The sequence below is a fragment of the Poecilia mexicana genome, unplaced genomic scaffold (genome assembly GCF_051168715.1).
Source record: "Poecilia mexicana isolate PSO_F unplaced genomic scaffold, ASM5116871v1 scaffold_14, whole genome shotgun sequence".
Classification (NCBI taxonomy): domain Eukaryota; kingdom Metazoa; phylum Chordata; class Actinopteri; order Cyprinodontiformes; family Poeciliidae; genus Poecilia; species Poecilia mexicana.
In genome coordinates, this window is record NW_028263383.1 from 21,945,762 (window position 1) to 21,967,835 (window position 22,074).

General features: G+C 36.6%; 1 protein-coding gene across 3 annotated transcripts in view; it reads right to left on the reverse strand.

Moving 5' to 3' along the window:
• Nucleotides 1–925: 925 nt before the first annotated feature.
• Nucleotides 926–22,074, reverse strand: part of dbn1 (drebrin 1) — a 133,301-nt gene continuing 112,152 nt past the window's right edge. Inside the window, exons 5-15 of one of the 3 annotated variants that reach the window (XM_088012356.1) lie at nucleotides 15,079–15,222; nucleotides 14,640–14,717; nucleotides 11,804–11,955; nucleotides 11,236–11,293; nucleotides 10,514–10,570; nucleotides 10,165–10,279; nucleotides 9,198–9,326; nucleotides 5,981–6,109; nucleotides 4,178–4,671; nucleotides 3,984–4,083; nucleotides 926–3,679 (exon numbers count right to left, since the gene is read on the reverse strand). In XM_088012356.1, coding sequence (XP_087868482.1) covers nucleotides 3,624–3,679; nucleotides 3,984–4,083; nucleotides 4,178–4,671; nucleotides 5,981–6,109; nucleotides 9,198–9,326; nucleotides 10,165–10,279; nucleotides 10,514–10,570; nucleotides 11,236–11,293; nucleotides 11,804–11,955; nucleotides 14,640–14,717; nucleotides 15,079–15,222 — 1,512 coding nt within the window. In that variant the 3' untranslated portion in view covers nucleotides 926–3,623. The remainder of the gene's footprint in view (nucleotides 3,680–3,983; nucleotides 4,084–4,177; nucleotides 4,672–5,980; nucleotides 6,110–9,197; nucleotides 9,327–10,164; nucleotides 10,280–10,513; nucleotides 10,571–11,235; nucleotides 11,294–11,803; nucleotides 11,956–14,639; nucleotides 14,718–15,078; nucleotides 15,223–22,074) is intronic. The other 2 variants (XM_088012355.1, XM_088012354.1) reach the window with 2 other exon arrangements.

Here is a 22,074-nt window from a genome sequence, read left to right on the forward strand (position 1 = left end):
TAACCTGGTTCAGTAATGACCTGAAATGTTGTGAAAAGAAGCCGTTCAGGGGAAACAAAGTCTAAAACTGCGATTTATGAGGCGTTTAAAATCTATTGACATTGAAAAAAAAAATGTTGATGAAGAGGAGCATTTTAAAAGATTATAAGAAAATTGGTTTCCTTGGATGGAAATTATGAATAAAGTAGGATGAATCAGAATCACTTTTGCTATAGTTTGTGACATGAGTGGAAAATACATTTTCACATGATGAACGAAACTCTTGTGTCTGCAAACCTGAGCCAACAGAATTGCAGATTGTAGAAAATTGAGCAGGGATTAAGTTTTTTAACATGTGACATAAGAATGGTGTTATTTTATTTGTGTTTGTGTCATTGATTAATAATAAAAAGAGCAACACGTTTCTTTCCAATTACAAAAAATATTTTCCCGAAACCTGATGTTTCTAGCATTTTATTACATATTTTTTGTCTGATTTTTCTTCTCTCTTTTCTCTAAGAATCAATATTTCCATTCATTAAATTGTGTATCTCACTTTATTTTGCTTAAATGTATCCTTGGAATGTCTCCTGAAGAGTTGTCTTGTCTTTGCTTTTGATGTGGTGAACTTTAATGGAAAGCCTGTTTGTTTTAAGGTAAGGGAATTTTATTTATACAGCACATTTTCAGCAACAAGACAATTCAAAGTGCTTCATACACTTTTTGTTCAATAAAGATTTTTTAAATAAATGTTTGTCAATGTAATGACTATGTAAAATAGTGGCTATGATTTGTTAGTTTTCAAAAGTCACTTTAGCTGTTTATAAATATAATAGATAAAAGTTCAACAAGTGCTGCTTTAACCAGCATTTTTATCACTTTAAGATTAGGCTGCAATGTGAACATGCCATGGTCTTCTACAGATAATCACACACTCACACAAAGCTGCTCTTATTGCTTTTTTATTGTCTACAGGGATGTACAGCAAACAGATCAACACTGTTGTGCCAAAATCCAAAAAAGGGGAACTGAAAATCAATTCTATCACACATATTGACGGGTTATTAAAAACACATACAGCTTCTTCAAGCCGCGTCTTTAACCCAGTTTCCACAGCAACCAAACTAGTCATTGCTTAGCAACCAAACATAACAAAATACTGAGGTGGTTCCTTTGTCTTGGCACAAAACAATATTAGCAGGTGTGGGGCAACAATGATTTTTTTCTTTGATATATTTATATACTTCAAGCTGCTTTGAGTACCAGATGTCAGGGAAGTGTCAGAATTTATTTTTACACAAACATGGTGCCCATTTATTCAATTTCTTTAGTTTATCTACATTTTCTCCTCCTGAGGGAAACAACTTTAAAAATTAAGTGTGGAACTCAACCAAAGACTGAGGACAAAGACTGAGGACTAAGCCATGTGATACACCAGAAACAACAAATACAAGGCTACTGCTGTGCTGCGTGTTATTCTAACTTGAAGGCAAAAGGAAGTTCGTCAAAACTAGTGGTTTTCTTAAAAAATAGAATAACAATTTTCTTTGTTAGCTTTGTGAATCGATTTTTTAGGAGAAATTTACAGAATATACTGAGCTAAGCACGGAAAGACACTTTATGTTCCTAAGCCATTACCGTGTCATATATAGATGTCACTATATTTGGATCCTGTCATCATTTTCAGTTTGCTACTTCTTCCAAAGTGTTGATAACCAACACACATAACATCTTTGGCTTGATTGGAAATAAGTCTAGATTATAAACAGTATAATCAAATTAGCAGAAAAACACATAGAATAAAATTTAGGTTAAGGACTGACCTAAATGTCAGACATATTACTCAGGCATACTCGGCTACTGTTTAGCTCAGTATGTCTGAGCTAAACAACTCAGGCATACTTTATGGCAGAGTCACATTTCAATGTTTAAAAGGATCACAGAAAGCTGGATTTTACCTAACTGAATTGATATTTTCCACCTTTTACTTTCACATTAATTGCAGTTAATGTTTCATCAAACTACAAACTGCTACTCTGTGATGATGTCACACACTCTAGTCCCTTACCCTGCGAAATATTAAAATACGTTTGAATTTATATTAGTTTCAAGCTCTTATTTTCATTGCCACATGTAGTTTATACACTTAATTATAAGTACTTTTGTCTGCTTTCACCAGATGCTATTCACATTGTTATAGCTGTTACAATCCCTACTAATCCCAGATTAGGCCCATCATAACTCTCACTATGTTCTAACTCTGAATCTTCCTTGAAAAACCTGTCATATCTCCAACATAAGACACTGCAGACACATAAAAATTGATAGAGATGGCTAGAAGGCTTGTCCACCAATTTCTTGGGACAAAACGCATAACTCATAGGATTAAAGCAGAAAAACATTTATTTGATGCTTAAAATTGTGTCTGTTTCTGTTTTCCTCCACCTGCTACTCCCAAAATAAAGGGAATCACCATAGCAACCATAATACACGATTTTCTAAGTGTCAAATTTCAGTCTCTCTGACTTTATATTAATTCATTACATAAGATTTATATTCATAATATAATTAACAGAAGGAAGTTTGATTGGCAAAACAAAACAAGGAAAGGCTCAACTAACTTCTTTCAATTTGGAGACAAATCCAGGACATCTGGTCCCTTGCAGATTAATACAAAGACAGAAACAGTAAATAAAAAAAGATAAAATTAGGCTGAACTTAAAGATTAAAATTAAAAATTTGATTTATAAACTAAGAAGGGTAAGGAATACTGCCCTGGGACAGAAACGTAGATTTGTGTCTACTGGAGACAGAAAAAATTTATTGCATTTCTATGGTCTTTTAAAAAATTTGAAAAATATGTACAGTATATTTATGTAAACTGTTTTGTTTGTGTAAATATATAAGTGGTAAATTTGAATGAATCTCAGGGCTGATGGCTGCAGTTCAACCACAAGGAGGCAGAAGAAGCATAAAAATGCACTGGGACAGAAAAAAAGGCTTTTTAATGTTGAACGCAGTTTTAAAATCATACAAAAGGAGTGAAAAAGATTAAATAAACGGCACCACAGACTTGTTCAAAGGATTTTCAGTTGAGATACACCCGAATAAATAACTTTTCCTCCATGAAGGTGATGTCTAAATACATGATTAAACAGAGCTGCAGAGGTGATTATGTTCAGGTATGAAGGAAGGAGAAAAGAAGAGAGTGAAGATAAACATGGCAGCTGTTTTGATGCGCTGGATTTTTCATTTTTTTTTATTTTAGGTGTTATTAAAGCACTACAAACTAAGAGCGAGGGCCACCGGCCGCACACTCAGCTTCATTGTCTCTAATGCAGCAGTGCCCTACGTGAAATAATCATGTACACAAACAAAACCCCTCAATCCAGGCTAAAACATCTGCATAGAAAAAAAAAATTAAAATAAATAAACACAGAAAACAGATCAGATCTGAGCCTTTTCAACTCAATTGGTGGCTACTGTTTCCTCTAAAAGATTATATTGAAAGAGTTTTAATGCAAGACCTTTTGTTATTACTTTTTTTGTTTGTTTGCTCTTTTTTAGAAAAGAAAGAAATCTGTTTCTTCATGAAGCTCGGTTCCTACTTCCTCTGGGTACAACGGTGATGTCAGAGCAGCAGGTTAGTCATCGTCCTCGTCAACCACAGGATCCGTGTCCCAGCACGTGATGTCAATCTCTGAGTGGACACAAGAACAGAAGCTGGTTTTATTCTCTGCAGAAGACAAACTTCTGACAGACAATGTAGCTGAGATTGAGATAGAAACAAGAAAGGACAAATGGGGTATAAGATAAGCCAAGAAACAGCTGGAGAACTTTGGAAACATAAAAAATAAGTGGCAGCTTGTGCAGATGTTTGTTTGATAAAGTGTCCATCTATCCATCCATCCATCCATAACATAGTTAATCATAACAAAATGCATGCTTTCACCACAATGCATCTCTTTTCAAACAGAAGCATTAAGATAAAAGACTGGCCAAACCTGGAGGCTTGTTATAAAACACAGGCGCTGGCTTAGCTGATGACTCCTCTGATTGGCCAAATTCTTCCTCCTGTGATTGGCTGAAATAGCCCTCACTTGCCTAAAAAAACAAATGAGAGGAAGGAAAAATAGATGACAAAGCATAATAATGACAAAAATTGTAGACAATCATCAGGAGCTTGAAGCCATCTAACCTGAGTTCCCTCTTTCAGCAGCGTCTCCCCATTGGTCATCAGCAGCTGCCCATCATCCGAATCCCGCCCCTCCCCAGAAGCGTGCTGCAGCGCATGCTGGTAGCTGAGGGTCATCTGGTCGGACCCCGTCACATCTACCAGACTGGTGGGGTCGTCTTCGGCGCTGGTGCCCGAGCAGAAACTCCCATCCATCATCTCGTCAAAGCTGAGAAGGGGCTGAGGCCTGCCGCTACCGGCAGCAATGCTGGGTGGGACGTCGTCATGGAGAACGTCACCATCTCCCATCAGGTCAACTAGATTGGATGAATGGGTGGAGGGGATGGGGTTGACAGTGGGGGCGGAGCTGCTGTCCCACAGGTCAACCAGGTTGTCTGTCCCGGAGTCCCATGCAGAAACACCAGAGGGTTCACGGGCCTGCGGCGCGACGCTCTGCACAGGCTTGGTGGACGTCGACTCCTGGACGGGCCGTTTCTGTTCCTCCTTTGGCACCGAATCTGGAGGAAATAAAATCATAATTATTATTAGACAAAATATTCTGTTCCTCAACTGTTTTTTTTTTTTTTATTAATTACAGTTACACCATGTAAATAGTACATATTAGACCCAGAAAATATTGAATGTATCAAACATAAAATAAGTCTGAATCAGCCTTTCCCTTGGTTTTCAAAGTGGATAAGTAATTGTAAGGATCACTTTTTGAACACAAAAACATTTATTCAGATTCAGATTCAAAGTTTATTGTCATTATCAAAAAAAAGGCAACAAAATTGTGTTTGGAGTACAACACTAGCATAATGTGCATGACAAAAGTAGAACTGGACTGTGCTCTTCCTTCATTCATAAATATATCTATATAAAAAAATACTAATAGAAAATTTCAGTTATATATGGGTGATCTGTAACCACAACCTGTGAAGTCTCCCATGCTACATGTACATAAACAGAAATTAGATTCTTTTCTCAGGAAAAAATACATATTTAATGTGCTGAATGGATGTATGGCCATTTATTGAAAAACAGAAAAAGAATGGAGTGATCTTCTGCTACAAAGATAGTCTACATAGCAAACTTGGACTAAGCTTCCTGTTGTCAGTCTAGTTTGGATTTGGTGAAAGCTCTCAGTATGAAGCCATGACAGAACCAGATTTTAATTTAACTTTAATTTTGGAAAATCTTGTAATATGTTTGTGTTTTTCTAAATGTTTTATGATTTCATATCAGTTCTGTAAATCCACTTAGTTCTAAAATATAATATTTAAAGTTGATGAAATCTTACATAACCTGCTGAGGCACTGGTAGCAGCTCTTCTTGTTTTAAGTTTAGTTTCAAACAAAAAAAGGGCATCCAAAGGTCAAACAAAAACAAATAAAAATTCAGCTGACAGTAGGAGTATTTTCTGGTTGTCATACATGCAAATTCTTATACATTTAAGTGAGTTTTGCGTTGAAATCTTGCAGGTTAAAGAGATCCCTAATCTGCTGTGTACTTCAGGATGAGTTGACAGGAAACTGTAAAGTAGAAGAAACCACATTGTTCACATTTTGATAGATAAATTAAATTGTACACATGAAAGAATGCATAAAAATTTTTAAAAATAATAATGTCTTCATTGCTGCTGTGGAAAAACAGTCTAGCCAGGTACAGTCAAGCTTTCTGTGTCATTTCCATTCTTTAAATAGTTTTCCTAATGGGACTCCATCTGAATAGTTGAGCTCCAAACAGGACAGGCGTTTCACTGGCTGAACCATCTTTGGCTAGGAGTAAATCTATGTGTCATTTCAGAATAAAGATGTTACTTTGTACCCCACTCATCTTCTCTGTGGTCTTCCTCCTCCCTGTTAAAGTCCTCTTTGATTGGCGTAGTGACTATTTTAGGAATGGGCGAAATGGCGGCCATGTTGCGCTCTATGCTCACTTCATCATCATTGTCATCTGCAAAAAAAAAAACCACAGACAAAAACAGATACACATAATTCACAGACCACTTTGTTTCCATGCACTTTCCCATTGAGAAGTCAAGTTCTGATAAACATATTCAAATGAAGCATTTCTGAGCTGAATTAAACATGATGAAGCATGATAAAAGATTGGCTCCTCATTCGCAGAGGAACCTTATGTGATTCCTCCTTTATAATAAACTATAAACTTAACAACTTCAACCCATGTGCAGAACTGATGAAAAGTTTTGGATGTGAGGTGAATCATCTTCATGAACAAAGAAGTCCAGTTGATTTTAAGTTAATCACTATTAAAAACACAATGTAAATAATCCTACAAATCATTGACAGGAATTAGTTTCACCACCATACAGTTTTAATTGAATTTCAGTGTTCCTACACATTCCCCATACACATTAGACTTTTCCATGCTCAAATTTCCAAATTCTAAGAGTGTTTCTAAAATAAAAAAAATAAACTTTACTACAAATTTTGAATCATTAGTCGCTTTCAATATGAAAAATGAAAAAAGTAGGTGGTGTCAGTTTTTTTTATTATGATGTGTAGGAACCCTGACACCAACATCATCACAGTATCAGCTATCACACATTAAAACCAAGATGTTTCTCAGATGTTTCATCATTCATTGATGTCCAATGCACTCTAGTACCTGCTAACAAGAGTTCACCAACACAATGAACCGCTAATGAAGGAATACAATAAAATGGCAGAACATGTTCAGAAATAATAGGATAAATCTAATTAGATTAAAAAGTAAGATCTTGAGCTAATCAAATAAGTTTATACTAAACTAAATCCAACCATGCCTTATTTACAAGTAATTAGGATGTCCTTCTTAATTTTTTCTTCATTTCACATTCTGACCTGGTAATTTATCTGCCATTTCATTAACTACATTATTGTTGTACATTTGTTGTAATGTTAAATGTGAAAAGTGCTCAACAGAAACTCTGTAGTCATAAGTTGAAAGATGACAAAAAACAATCACCACTGTGGTCTTTATGTTGGCATTCACACAAAAATTACATGAACCTCCAAGGAAACCCACAAGTTCCACTGTCAACAAGCTGCAGATGACTGACAACATGATTTAAAATAAAAAAACTCACAGGTCAGGGTAAAAGGCAGCAGCAGGAAAGGGTTTTAGAGGATGTGTTAGCAGAAAGGTGACAGAGTCCACAATCAGGTGCGCAAGATTAAAACAAACAAACAAACAAAAAAAAAATCAGAAAGTGAATAAAACATTGCAATTATTCTTCAAAATCAAACCAGAACCACCATTAAACAGAAACATTTATAGACTAGTTTAACATCAGACTGGACCACATCGAAAGCATGATGACAACTGAATCACAAAAATCTATAAATAAAGGGTTTACAGCTCCAAAGGACGACTTAGTTTCCACTGAAGACATTATAGCTAAGAGGTTAGAACCAATTTAATTCAGTCAAGTTGTTTTCTGACCAAATAATTGGATAATTTGATCATAAATAATTTCATTCCAGAAGGAAAGAGCAGAAGGTATTCCAAGGACACATTTCATAGTTTTCCTCTGAGTCTCCAGTCAGTGGGAGCTTACCGACTCACTCATAGTCCAAGAGGTAACCAAACCAGATGCCTGAGCTACCTCAACTGGCTCCTTCTGATGTGGATTGAGAGGAGCCAGATCTACAGGATTCTCTTTTTGTTTCTAATCTCAACCTCCTTGCCTGTAAAATATCCTATTGTTGGTGCATCAGATTTAAGATTTGTTCATTTTTGCAGGATATAATTTTGAAACTAAGTCAGTGGTGTCCAAAAACATTTTGTCCTGTGGACTGAAAAAACATCTTTTAGGCGGCACAAAAAAAAAAATTCTTTCTGCTTACCACTGAAGTAAGCATGCAGTATTTAAATTAGTCAAATAAAAGTCAGATTTTATATTTCAAGGAAATAGACGCATAAATAATATCAGATCCAAAGCTTTCTAATGATTTTTTATATTTGCCCCGAAAGGAAAAATTGTCACTTTTCAGCAATGACAAATGATTTCATTCTTTAAAAAAAACCCCAAAACTTATTTACCAGTATCTGTGGAAAAACATCAGACAATTGCACCTTTCCAAGTCTAGAAAAATTCAAAACCGCTGGACAGATTGATCAACCTGCTTCTCCTATAACTTTGCAAATACATTGCCAACAATAAAAAAACATTTAAATATGTTCTTGTCAATGATGCATGAGACTGATTGGCCGCTTGCCACAATGCATTCTTTTGGGCACTGTGATTGGTCTACCTTAAAAGCATGAGGGATGGTATTATGCTAGCTCAAATGTGAGATAATCCAAATTCCTAATATTTCAGAATATCTTTTCATAACTGATGTAATCATTTTGAAGATTCCTTATAATTGTTTTGCACTTTGATGTTTCATTTTTTTCAAATTATTCCAACAGATAATTGTAGTAATACTTACACAAAGATACAAGCGTGACCTTGAAAAACTTTTATTAGCAGTTAATATCTATAACAGCTTACAGTTTAAAAGTTTCCACAAACACTGGATTTAGTCACACCAATGTGTGGTTTCTAGTAAACTTCACCTGATTGATGTGTTTTTTATTTTTCCCAACAAGAAATTTAAAGAGAATAAAACAGTGTGATTAATTAAAGAATTAATACTTTGTTTTGTACCCAACAGTTTCCATTGTAATCAAGTAATAATTTTGCCATAGTTAAAAATAAAATGTCTTCATCTAAATCAACCACCTGTGCTACAGGGGTGCTGCACCATATCAGTCTAGAGGCTGCAAATGGCCCTGCGCCACACTTTGGACACTCCTGGTCTAAATGATATTCTCTCCCTGGTAGGTAAACATCTGGAAAAGCTCAAATTGATACATATTTGGGTTTCATTTGCAATTTAAAATATTTCCAAGCTTTTATTGATTTGTGTCTTGGAAACAGGAAGGTGTTATAATTACCTCCTGTTTTTATCTCATTTTGTCCTTAGTGCTAGGATAAAGGAGATTGAGGACAACAATCTTTTTATTTCCTTTTTCTGGCTCCTGCTGTACCTACCGGCTGCAGCAGAGGGCTGCTTGCGTGCATGTGGCGGGGTGCGGAGGGGCGACACGCCCCGGGGAGGGGTGGCTGTACTGGGGCTGCTGGGACTGTGCTGCTGCTTCAAGAATGGGCTGTCCAAGCGGCCTGGTGGTCAGGGCAACACACAGTGGCCACACACGCACAGTCCAACATGAGGACACAAACAAGAAAACGCGGACATGAAGCGACGGACCAGGTGTGACGATGGCAGACAGGAAGGAGAAGAGGAAGAGGAAGTCAGGAGGTAAAAGGTTTGTCCAAGCCCAACAAGGAGAAAACCCAGAGTTGAGAGATTCAAATTAGACAGAAGTAAGGATGGACACAAAAAAGAAAAAGGATAGATAAAAGGAGAAAAAGACAGAAAGAAAAGCGATTAGTGTAATGTACGGCATAAACACGACGACGACAGACAGGCAAAGCAGGAAAGTTTGACAGCTTCTGTGTGTGTGGATGTGTGGATATTAGATAGTATAAGCATAGTTTATGCTGCCCTGCACTGCAAAAATGTTTGTCTAACTAACTAACTGAAATTCATATATTTAGATCTGATCAAGCAGGTCGTCGATGAGATCAAAGGGATTGTTTCATGTTGTTGATTCCGTCCAACAAGCTGTTTACACTTCAGTGTAACGAAGACTTTACGTCAAAGGAAAGGAGCAGTATAGAAGTTTTGTACGGGCACATTCCTGTAAATTAGAATATCACCGTGAACTTCCTTTATTTCAGTATTTCAATTTAAAAAATACACAGAGTGAAATATCTGAGTTTTTGTTTCTTTAATTTCTTGAACTATGGCCTTGGTCGAGTTTATTTTTATGATTTTTGGCTCACAGCCAAAAAAACCCTCAACATTTTCTCTGTTTCTCAAAAGTTTGACACATAACCTTTTCAAGATTGCATAATAGGTCACATTTAATGAAATGAGGGACAATAAAATGTTTACCGGTCCTGTGGATGGAGACGGGTGAGGTGTCCACGCTGATGGTCATTGCTCTCTCCTTCTGCTTGAAAAACTCTCTAGGGTTCCCAGATCGCTGGGCGATGATGGCCTTCGCCTCCTGGAAAAGTTAAAATGCAGAGAATAACCACAAGTGAGCAGTAAAACAAACCCACCAGGTAATGTTTCTTTGGACTAACTGCCTGTTAATGTTTTAAAGAAATCCAAGAGCTTTAAACTACAGCAGTGAAGATTATTCAGCTCAGTTTCTTTTAATGCTGTGAAATTTCATCTTCCCTCCTTTGAATGGATTTGCTGCTGCAATTTGTGAGCTCAGGTTTTTCATCAAACTGACCTCTACCTCAGACTCCTTCTTGTCCAGGTTCAGGTCCTCGATGCTCGGTTCAGACGCCTGGAAAAAACAAAAGAAGACATGCGTCTTTTTCATCAAATGTGAAATAAAGACAGGAACAAATACATACTATTACCAGTAGAGGTCAGTAGATCCCAAATAATGCTTTTTAGTGTGAGAGTCGACTGGAGGAAAATAAAAACCAAGATAATCATTTTAAAGCTTAATTATGGCCTATTAGGCTTTAACTCAAGAAATTGAACTTAAACTTAAAACACTGATCTGTGGTTATTTATGTCAAAGTTTTAAAAAAATATTGTTCATTAAAATTAATTAATTGTTTTATTTAATTCTAAAAGGAGTCAAAACCCTTCAGAACTTACACTCAGAAAGATGATTTTATTTAGTTTTATACAAATTTACTCTCAAGTTTATGACAAACTCCCCTCCGTTTTCAACACGTATATTTCTCTTTTCAAATAAACTTTCACAAATGTTTCAAACAAACATTGTGTTCCTAATTAGTCTCCATATTGGATGGCTAATTTCAGTTGTAGATCAGAGTCTGAAACATGTAACTATTTGTCTTTTATTCTCTGGTTCAATAAGTCGTTTTTGATTTTCTAAATGCATGACAAGGTAGTATCAAAAGATAACAAAAGATAACAAAGCCTGATTTAATGCAACCGTAAGTGATGATAATAAACTTATATGAAAGGACTCACTATGGTGGTCTGGTTCCGCAGCCTCTCTCTGGCCTCCTCTTCCTCCTGCATCTTCTTCCTGTTCAGATAAAATAAATAAAAATAAAAATGAAAGCATTTAATAATAGTGTAAAGATTAGGTCTTTTCTACACCACCAAATCTGCACAAGACATATAAACAAAAAGAAAATCCCAAGTTAAAAACTAAACATTTTAATTTGGCACTACCATCTGAATGAATTTTATTCTTTAAAAGGTAATTTTTAAAGATGTAGTAGAAACAGTTTGTGTGTCATTGTTTTGAAGCTGATAATAGGACCTATGTTTTCAAATTTTTATTTATGATATTGAGTAAGTTTGTCTATCTGTAAGTAACTGCTGTAATTGTGTTGCTGCCACTTGCCAGGACATTTCTAAGAGAGATTTCTGATCTCAAGGAGTTTTTCTCCTAGTTAAATAAAAACTGATGATTTAGGAATCTTGAATGTTATATTTATATTGCTATATTTCTTACAAATTCATTGAAAACATTATTCCCTGAAGCAGATTTGTTTCTGGAATGTGGAGAGGATGCTAGTTGGATGCCCACCTGTGCTCCTCGATCTGCCTCTCTCTCTCACGGTACCTCCTCTCTCTGTTTTCCTGCTCCTTCCTCTCCAGCTCCATCCGCTCCTCCTCGAAGCGCTGCCGCTCCTCCACTGCCTTCTTTCGCTCCTCCTCCTTCCTCATCTCCTCTTCACGCTGGAGGGCAGAGTGACCAGGATTTAAATAGTTTTTGCGTCATCATCACAGAGTTTTTGGACTAGTTCCTGCGGTAACGTTCTGTTTCTTGTTTTTTGGGATTCAGCAGGTGGAAGCAGAAAGAGCTGGCACCAAGTTTGCCACCAGTTTCCAATAATAACTGATATCAGAACAAATTTAGTTTCAAAAGCCCAATGTTGTGATAAACTCAGAGATTTGATGCTTATAATTGAAGGAAGACCATTTTAACTTTAAATTTACCACCAAACCTGGCAGCTAAGCCTAAGAAATCTGTGTAAAAATAAGTAAATAAAGAAGAATGAAAGTCATATTTGGAAAGCAGTATTTTTTAGGATTACTTTATTTTATATAATTTATAACATAGTTTATGTTATGTCGTCCTAGCCAAAATAGTTAGAAAATATTTGAAGTTCTGTTTACTAACTCCTCACTGAGAGACCTCTTGTCTAAACCTAACCAGTAAGCCTAACATTATGCAAGACGGAAAACTCAGCTTCCCTGTCATTCATAAATTATGGTTTATTCTACGCCACAATGACTCAGTCACATGGAAAACTTTAGCTTTATTTTCTAAGTCTTAAAAAGGGAAGCTGTTTCCTAATGCAAACCAAACCAAAGACAAATAAACTACACAATAGAGAAAAAGAAAACCTTTCTTAAAGTGAACCTATTATGCAAAATTCCCATTTTGCATGTTTGTATTTTCACTTAGGTCTCTTCTGCTTCTAAAAACAGACCAAGAGCTGTAAAAAAACCACCACGCTGTTTTTTTGGCAATAAGTTAATAGTTTTTGGTGTCTGGAAAATGAGCAGTTTCAAAAACCTTCTGAATGCAACAACACAAATCAACATGGACTGCCCCTAACCTTATAACCCCAGCTGAGCTCCACCTGTAACCTAGGAACCCAAGCTGAGCTCCAGCATGTTTAGTCAGCTACTTTACCACTGTATGCACTGGCTGCTGGAAAAGATGTTCTGTTGACCTACCATTCAGAAACCCCTGATGAAAAACATTTAAAGTTATTTCTACCCTAAATCTCACCAAGTGGAGATGATACCAGCACGCAGCCAGTCAACCAAAGCATTGCTAATCATAACAAACATGAACAAAATATGAAAACATCCACTGGTCATATCTTGTACAGGTAAATGACCCAAAACTAGGGAAATGTTTAAGTTGTTCTGGAACTCTAATGTCAGTTGTATTAATTCCCAAAAATGAGCTTCTACTCTATGATATGAAATTTGATCTATTTGGCATTATATTACTTGTACAATCATTGAAAACAATGTTTTTCCAACAGCTTGGGCAAAAAGCTTCACTTAAAGTGCAGTAACTTGTTCTTTACTTTTTCTCTGCATCCACAATAAAAATATTAAATCTGAGAAAACATAAAAACTAATCACCTCCTTTTTGATTAACAAAGATTTTTCTTCTGAATACATTTTTATGTTCAACTTTAAAGTCTCTCTTTCATTTGAAGGGTACATTTGTTGAACAACCGGCGGCTTCATGTTTCATATTGTCATTTTATATTTCATCTAAACTTGCCACCAGTAAAACAGCCGGAGGTTCGCCAACCAATGACTTTGATTCTCACCTCTTTTCAACACCAGCTTTACTGGGATTCACAAGAACTATTCTAGACTAATCAGGGAATAATAATAATAATAAAAAAAAATAACATTTGAAAAGCCAGCATAAGGTTTAATTTACTTTACAAAGGATTTTAATTTGACCATGTTTTATGATTTATAGTATTTTTAGCTGTTTATTAACGTTTTTAGCCTTATCACAACACCTACATTGACATTTTAACAGAAATGTTAAATTCAACTGTTAGCAATAGTTAGCTATTTTTAATTTGTTAGCTTAGCTTAGCTTAGCAGTTACAGGTGACAACATTTTTTTTTCTTACAGACTACTTTATCTAACTCTTATCAAACTATGCCCAGAAAGCAGCTTAAAGAGCAATGAATATACATTTACAAATTACTGCTTGGCATGTTTATGCTATTCTGTTAGCTACACGTGGCACCTTGGCTTAGCCTAGCACCTACAGATGAATTGTTTTGTTACAGAATTCAGAATTTCTTTTATTGTCATTTTGCAAGAAAGCACAACTAAGTAAAAAAAATAGCAACTCTTGAAGCCAAGGCAATAAATAATTAAATAAATAAATGACGATCAGGTTTTAGATGCTTTAGCTGAGTTCAGGTCAACAAACTTGAAAAGAAGCAGTTTTTGTTAGCTAATTCAAAACTTATTGGACAGGAAAATGAACCCAAAGACGACAATAAAAAATATCAAATAGATTATTGAAGGAAGAAAATAAAAATGGTATCTCCAGGTTTCCATATCAGTCATTACAGATGTGACTCATCTGGTAAGAAAAAAACTGACACGCAGTCGACAAAAACAAAGAGAAAAAAAAATCCTAAATTCACATTATGAAACCCCTACAGGCTTCAGGTCTTATCTCATGCCTAAAATATGTTTTGAAATGAAAAACTATGAGTAACATTCTCATTTTTTAAATAATCCTGTTATTACAATAAATCATAGGTATCACTTGAAAATAAAAAGCAAGACTAAACTCTTTTCCTGTCATTTTCCTTTTGCATTTTTCTCCTCCTCTTCTTGTATTAGGTTCAGTGTGTACCTTGGCTTGTTCCCAAAACTCCTCTCTATTGATTTTCTTCATCTCCACCTCTGCATTAGTCTTCTGGTACACCGTGCCCTGCAACAGGAATGATGCACGGATACATATTTGTCAGCTAGTCATGTAATCAAAAAAGCAAATCAACGTTGCTCTCATTCTGATGTTGAGCAACAACATCAAAATGTTGTTGCTCAACAACATTCTGACATTTTTATTTTATATGATAAAAATGTCAGGGTTTTATCATATAAAACCCTGACATTTATTCTTACTTTTAAAGTAGAAGGTTTATATTTTAATTTCTTGATAACTCAAATTTATGAAAAGGTGTATAAAATAAAAATAAAAGCTAAAGGAATAATTTAAAAAAATACTTTATTAAAAATGTCCAGACTAAAATAAATTCTGACTTGATTTTATGTTGTTCATGTTTATGTACCACATCTCCGTGGTCTTCATCTCGGGTTTTCAGGCGGTTCAGAACTGGGCTCGCCACCACTGCTGTCCCATTAGTTAGCCGCTGACCAATGGCTGAAGGATCTATGTCATCCAGGCTGCTGGCATTGACGGTAACCTCCACACCCTGAAGTAAACAAAGATGAAAGAAGTTGGAAAAGAATTAATTTAGTTATTTTTAAATAAACAAGATATGGTATCAGACTTTGCTGCTATTTATTTATATATAACCTTCTGCTAAATGTGAGTAATATTTCAAATTCTCTGCCTATTAATGGTCAAACAAAAATATTGTAGTCCTGGGTATTCTTAACATTACTTCAAAAGTTATGAACTTGGATGCACAATTTAACAACCAGCTTTTCTGGTTATCTTCTTATGCAACACTTACTTGGAAAGAAAACTAAGGCAACAATATCTAATTTAATTTACCAACTTAATTATTTTGCCATTAACAATTAAAGTACATTTTTCTTTTGAAGGTAAATGTCAGGGTAAAGACTGGACTTAGGCGTATCAATACGACTTAATCAGGCTAACTGTTACTGAAGCAGTAGCTATTTGAGAGTACATTGTGAGCCTGTTATAAAAAACAGTCTCATTATTTCCTTTTTTGATCACTAAAGAATTCCTGATCTGAATTGGAATGATGATGTTGAATATTGCTAAACCTTTGCTGCTTTCTGGGGCTACACTAACTGTATGAACCAAAAGATTCTACCACTGTACAGACATGATGGATGATGAGTGATTGCCTTGAACTGATGTTTCAAGATGATATGGCAGGCCGGTGGCTGAATACATGTAATGGTGTTAGCATGACAACGAAATTGAATTGCTTGAAGTAAAAAAGATGCAACATTGGCCAAATTGAAGTGTAATTAAAATATATAAATAGCTTGCTCAAACTCCTAGATTTAAATTGGAGCTGTTTCAGAATACGAAAGTTATCTTATCTTATCTTAAATGGTTACAGAAAGGATACTGACTCAAAAAAGGAACTATCCTACCAAACACCTAAGAGAGATATCAGGGCTGTTGGAAAGCTGCTGTCTAAATACATAGCAGAAAACTAGAATCTTCAAAGTTTTATACTGTATGTTTGCTAATTTTCCCGTTTAACACAACCAATCATGTATGATTACTCTTAGATTTTTTGGGGCTGCATGAAATTAATCTCAGCTCCTGCAGTGCCCTCTAAAGTGATAGAAACATAATATGTGCATTCCTAAAAGGGCTATTTAAAACCCTGTCTGTGCGATGAAGTTGGCTCTGTGTGGGAGAGAAAGCTGCCACTTAGAGTAATGACACTCCAACACACACTCAGCTCAGCTGCTAGAAAAAAATTTATAAATAAAACATCACCTCTGCTTTAATCTCCATCTTTTTATCTGCTCTATAGATCCTAAAATACACTCAGCCAGGTGTGCAGGAGGGAAACAAATGCTTTGTATGTTTTCCTCCACACACAACTCAATCTCCATGCTCTCAGCACCAAGAGATTGCTTTAAAAAGAGATGCAATTTGTCACACACACTTGTTCCTCCTCTTTGATCCTCCTACAGGTTTTAATGTGATGAGGCTCCTTTCACTGCCAAAGGTTTGATTAAAACATTCAGGTTTTGTCCAAACAGGCTTGGATATTTTGCAGAAGAAAAATGTTCTGAATCCATCCAGATGGAAACCATACGTTTGATGAAAAGAAAAGAAAAATCCAAAGCAGTTAATTGTTTGAGTTAAAATGGAAGAGAATGCCAGTGCAGTCCTGCAACCTGCAGTTCAGGAGATGCAAGTAGCTCTTTTATATCCACCTTATTCCTAGCCCCCATGAGGCTTTACGTGATATATGGGCGCGACTTCCGCTGTTAACTGGAACCGCCATTTGTTTACATGTTAGCAACTCGCTAACAGGTGTTACGTCAATCCGCGTTTCCCCATCAGATACGGTTCCCCGTCGTCTTCTTGCCGCTCCGCCCCTCCCACGCGGCAAAATAGGCGCGTGCTCGTGACGAGCACTGAGAAAGCACGCGCGTAGCAAGCACGCGCTTGTTCGGCGCGCTTGTCTGAGGAACTACGGACACCGTGAAAGCTCAAACAACATGTTTCGGCAAAGTTGTCACACTTTCTTCACGTTTTTGCGGGAAACTAATAGTAATAATACTAATAATTATAATAAATATAATAAATATATATGTTATACATATTATAATTATAATAAATAATATATATTTTATACATATATTATAATTATAATACATAATATATGTTATATATATTATAATTATAATATATATATATATATATATATATATATATATATATATGTTGTATATATTATAATTATAATATGTTGTATATATTATAATTATAATATGTTGTATATATTATAACTATGATAGATAGATAGATAGCCTAGTGCTATATGAATTAAAAACAGGGCAATGCAATTTAATGCTCAATATTACCCATCAGATACCGTTCCCCCTGTTTTACAGTGGGGGAACGGTATCTGTTGGCCACATTTCACCCATCAGATAGCGTTCCCCCTATGTTAAAATCACCCATCAGATAGTGTTCCCCTTGTTTTACAGTGGGGGAACGGTATCTGATGGAGACATTTCACCCATTAGATAGCGTCCCCCCTGTTTTACAGTGGGGGAACGGTATCTGATGGAGACATTTCACCCATCAGATAGCGTTCCCCCTGTTTTACAGTGGGGGAACGGTATCTGATGGCCACAGTTCACCCATCAGATAGCGTTCCCCCTATGTTAAAATCACCCATCAGATAGTGTTCCCCCACTGTAAAACAGGGGGAACGCTATCTGATGGGTGAAATGTGGCCATCAGATACCGTTCCCCCACTGTAAAACAGGGGGAATGCTATCTGATGGGTGAAATGTCTCCATCAGATACCGTTTCCCCTGTTTTAAAGTGGGGGAACACTATCTGATGGGTGATTTTAACATAGGGGGAACGCTATCTGATGGGTGAACTGTGGCCATCAGATACCGTTCCCCCACTGTAAAACAGGGGGAACGCTATCTGATGGGTGAAATGTCTCCATCAGATACCGTTCCCCCACTGTAAAACAGGGGGGACGCTATCTAATGGGTGAAATGTCTCCATCAGATACCGTTCCCCCACTGTAAAACAAGGGGAACACTATCTGATGGGTGATTTTAACATAGGGGGAACGCTATCTGATGGCCATAAATCTCCCATCACATACCGTTTCCCCCACTTTAAAACAGGGAAAACGGTATCTGATGGGTGAAAGATGGCCATATATATATATATATATACATATATAATATTATAATATATATAACATATATTATGTATTATAATTATAATAGCTATGTATAAAATATATATTATTTATTATAATTATAATATGTATAACATATTTATTATAATTATTAGTATTATTACTATTAGTTTCCCGCAAAAAACGTGAAAAAAGTGTGACAACTTTGCCGAAACATGTTTGAGCTTTCACGGTGTCCGTAGTTCCTCAGACAAGCGCGCCGAACAAGCGCGTGCTTGCTACGCGCGTGCTTTGTCAGTGCTCGTCACGAGCACGCGCCTATTTTGCCGCGTGGGCGGGGCGGAGCGGCAAGAAGACGAAGGGGGAACCGTATCTGATGGGGAAACGCGGATTGACGTAACACCTGCTTTCCACAGAGCTTTTAGGCTATAAAATATGTGGGAACTCCAGCTGTCACAGCTTACATGTGGCAATATTGTTTTACCGCTACCTACAGCTAATGCGGGGAGGGATGGCGACTTGAAGAAATGGCCGCAAATAACCCACACTAGCAAAGTTAGCTACTAGTGATGGGTCCAGCAACACCGATGCGTCGGCGCATGTATCAAGCCCCATAGACCAACACTCGTGTCGGTGCGCGTATTGGTTTCAGCAAGTCACGTGACCAATACAGGAACTGTTTCAAAATGACGCTGGATGCCAAACTGTGTTTATAAGGAAGCGAATCTGTCAAAAGCATTTGCCAAACAAATTCTTGATCTTTTACAGCATCAACTACGGAGCAGCTTCAAAGGAAAGGTTCCGCAGAGTGGGACCATTTTGATCTTATACTGGAAAATAAATTTGTTTTCGTTTTTGTCGTTTCATCCGGTTCTTGTCAGTTTCTACTTGATCTATCTGAACCCAAATTCAGCTGAAACTGACTCTTAGTTTACTTTCATATTATGTTCTGCAGGTTAAGTGTCGCATTTGTTTAACTAAGCTGTCTTATTTAAATAAATCCTCCTCCTCAATGCTGAGGCATCATGAGGCATGAGAATGAAGTCCCAGATACACCTAGAATAAACTCTGATATACAGCCATTCTACAAATTACTCAGTTGCGTTTTATAAATGATTTCATATATAGTGATCCTTCGCTATAATGCGGTTCACTTTTCACGGTATCGCTGCTTCGCAGATTTTTTTGTGCAGTTTTTTTTCCCACAGTGTTCTTCGTCCTGATTGACCATATGATTGTTAAAAACAGTCTCCGCGCTACCTGAGTGCCAATAACGTTACGGTGTTTAATACAGATTGGCCACTCATGAGATGGAAACTGAAACTTTCGATGTCTCCTGAAAAAAAAAAAAAAAAAAAAAACTGTGGCCAGAGGCAGCGCAAAACCCGACCGGAGGCTCGTTTGATGAGATCCATCGCTCTGCCATAGATACAGTTGTGAATCTCGCGGGGCAGGTTGGAGGAGACGCTTTAATGACATGACTGCGGATCACATTAAGGCCCGATTGATGCACACGCACATCCGCTGACCTGAAAACAGGTTTTGTTCTTTGGTTTCAATGTAAAGTATTTATTTATGCTGTGTAATAACTGTAAAAATGAAGGTAATTATGTAGAGGAATATAATTCTACTAATAGTTAAAAGGCATGTTGTTGGTTGATTCACATTAAGATAAGTTTTGACTGAAAAGAAATGTACTGTGTCAAATGTACTGGGTCAATCTGACCTACAAGTCAGAAAGGAACTCATTTCATGAGTATAGCACCTTTAAATTCCTCTATAACTACTTCACGGATTTCGCCTATCACGGGTTATTTTCGGAACGCAACCCCTAAGAAAAATATTCGCTGTAAATGTAATGTTATGTAATGTTTACTTAATTTTTTTCTACAGCAGGAGAAGTTTTGTCAAAAAAGCGTAACAGGCTAAATTTCAAAAATGTTGTAAAAACTTTTTTTAAAATAAAAATGTGTGGGAAAAAACAGTCCATATTCCAAACACATTCACTTAAATTTTCACTTTATGGTACATATTCACATTCTTTATTGACTGTATATCAAATATATTTTAAATGTAACTGAAGATATGACATAATACAACATATAATATTCAATAAAATACAAAGACTTAAATCTTATTGTATAGACTAGGTCATCAAATCACTACGTTGCCTGTAGGAATTTTTAATGTCCAGCAGGTGTCAGTATTGAGCGACACAGTATCGACACAGTATCAATACAGTGTTGCTATGAGTCGAAACGCCTCATGACGCCTCATTTACCCATCACTATTAGCTACTTCACTGACTCAGTTGCTTCGGATGCAGATGCGGGTTTTCTTCCCTTGGCTTTCTATCCACACAATGAAATGAGCACACATAAAGCATTTCTGGGTTCTCTGTTCAAGTTTAGAATTTTTAGCCAAATTCTTTTTGTTTCCTTATCTGTCGGTAGGCGATGAAAACTATACCGCCTCTGTTTTGGGAGGATGTTCAAGACACACCTGTTGCTGCCACAAATTAAACTTGGTCTGATTATTAAAGTACAGCCACTAAAAGTACAACAATTACCTGAGCTCCGAAAGGGCAGACACTTTCCAGTGGCAAGTTGCTCTCTATGACAGGTTAATGCGTGATTCAGTTTGGTTCTAATCCAATGGGGAGATTCTCCATATTACAGTCTGGAGCGCAGCAGCTGCAGTCATTTCTCCGCTGATTTGCAGTTACACTCTGCAAAGGAGAACCTCGAGATTCTGGTTGTAATAGACTAAATGAAGCCAGATATTTTATTTTGTCTGATAAAAAATTTTCCTGGCCCAAACATAATGATAAAGACTCAGATCACTGTGAAATTCTTGGTTGGAAATGATCAAACAGAGGGAATGTGGATAACTGGCTTTCAATTGTGAATGGCAGAACATAAGTTGGCCTACCAAGAACTATCCCTAGAACAGGTATGTCTGTATTTCTTACCACTCGGGGGCAACAACCTACTCTATTACATTCCTCCCCTTTTTGATTTCTAATACAACTAATAAGTAGGAAATAATGCATTCTAACTGCAAATAAAATATTCTGCTGCCTTCATTAAGAATTTAACAATGGAGACATCACTTAATGCTGTATCACCTCAAAAATCAACTGGCAGTAAAACTAAATCATATTTTATACATTTTCAAAGATTCAGTCTCTTTGGAGGAACTCTGCCTCACAGGGTATCTGCATTGCACTGATATGCTTTGGGTTGTTTCAGGGGTTGATACTGGTGGTTCTTCTGTTGTCTGCCCAGGTGATTCAGCAGGTAACGGTTGTGATGTTAGATTTCCTGTTGGACTTGGTGTTATCTCTGGAACAACACAGTCTCTGATTTCTTCTGGTCTCTCCTCGAAAACACATAACTGGAGATTCCTCCACAGCCTGTTTTTAATGGTAACATGTGGTCAACATGTATGGTGCGTGTTCTCTGTCCTTCTTGTATCCGATAAGTGACGCTTCCCATCTTCTTCAGGACTGTTCCATAGGTCCACTTCCTAAACCCTCCTCTGAAATTTCGGATACAAATAGTCTCTCCTTCTGAAAAAACACATACAGGTGGGACTCTGTGATCATGATATCGCTTTTGCTCTGACTTTTTTTTTTTTTGTTCAATGTGTGGGGTAAGTTCAGGTTTGAGAAGGCTGAAGCGAGTTCAGATCTGAAGTTTCAGGGAT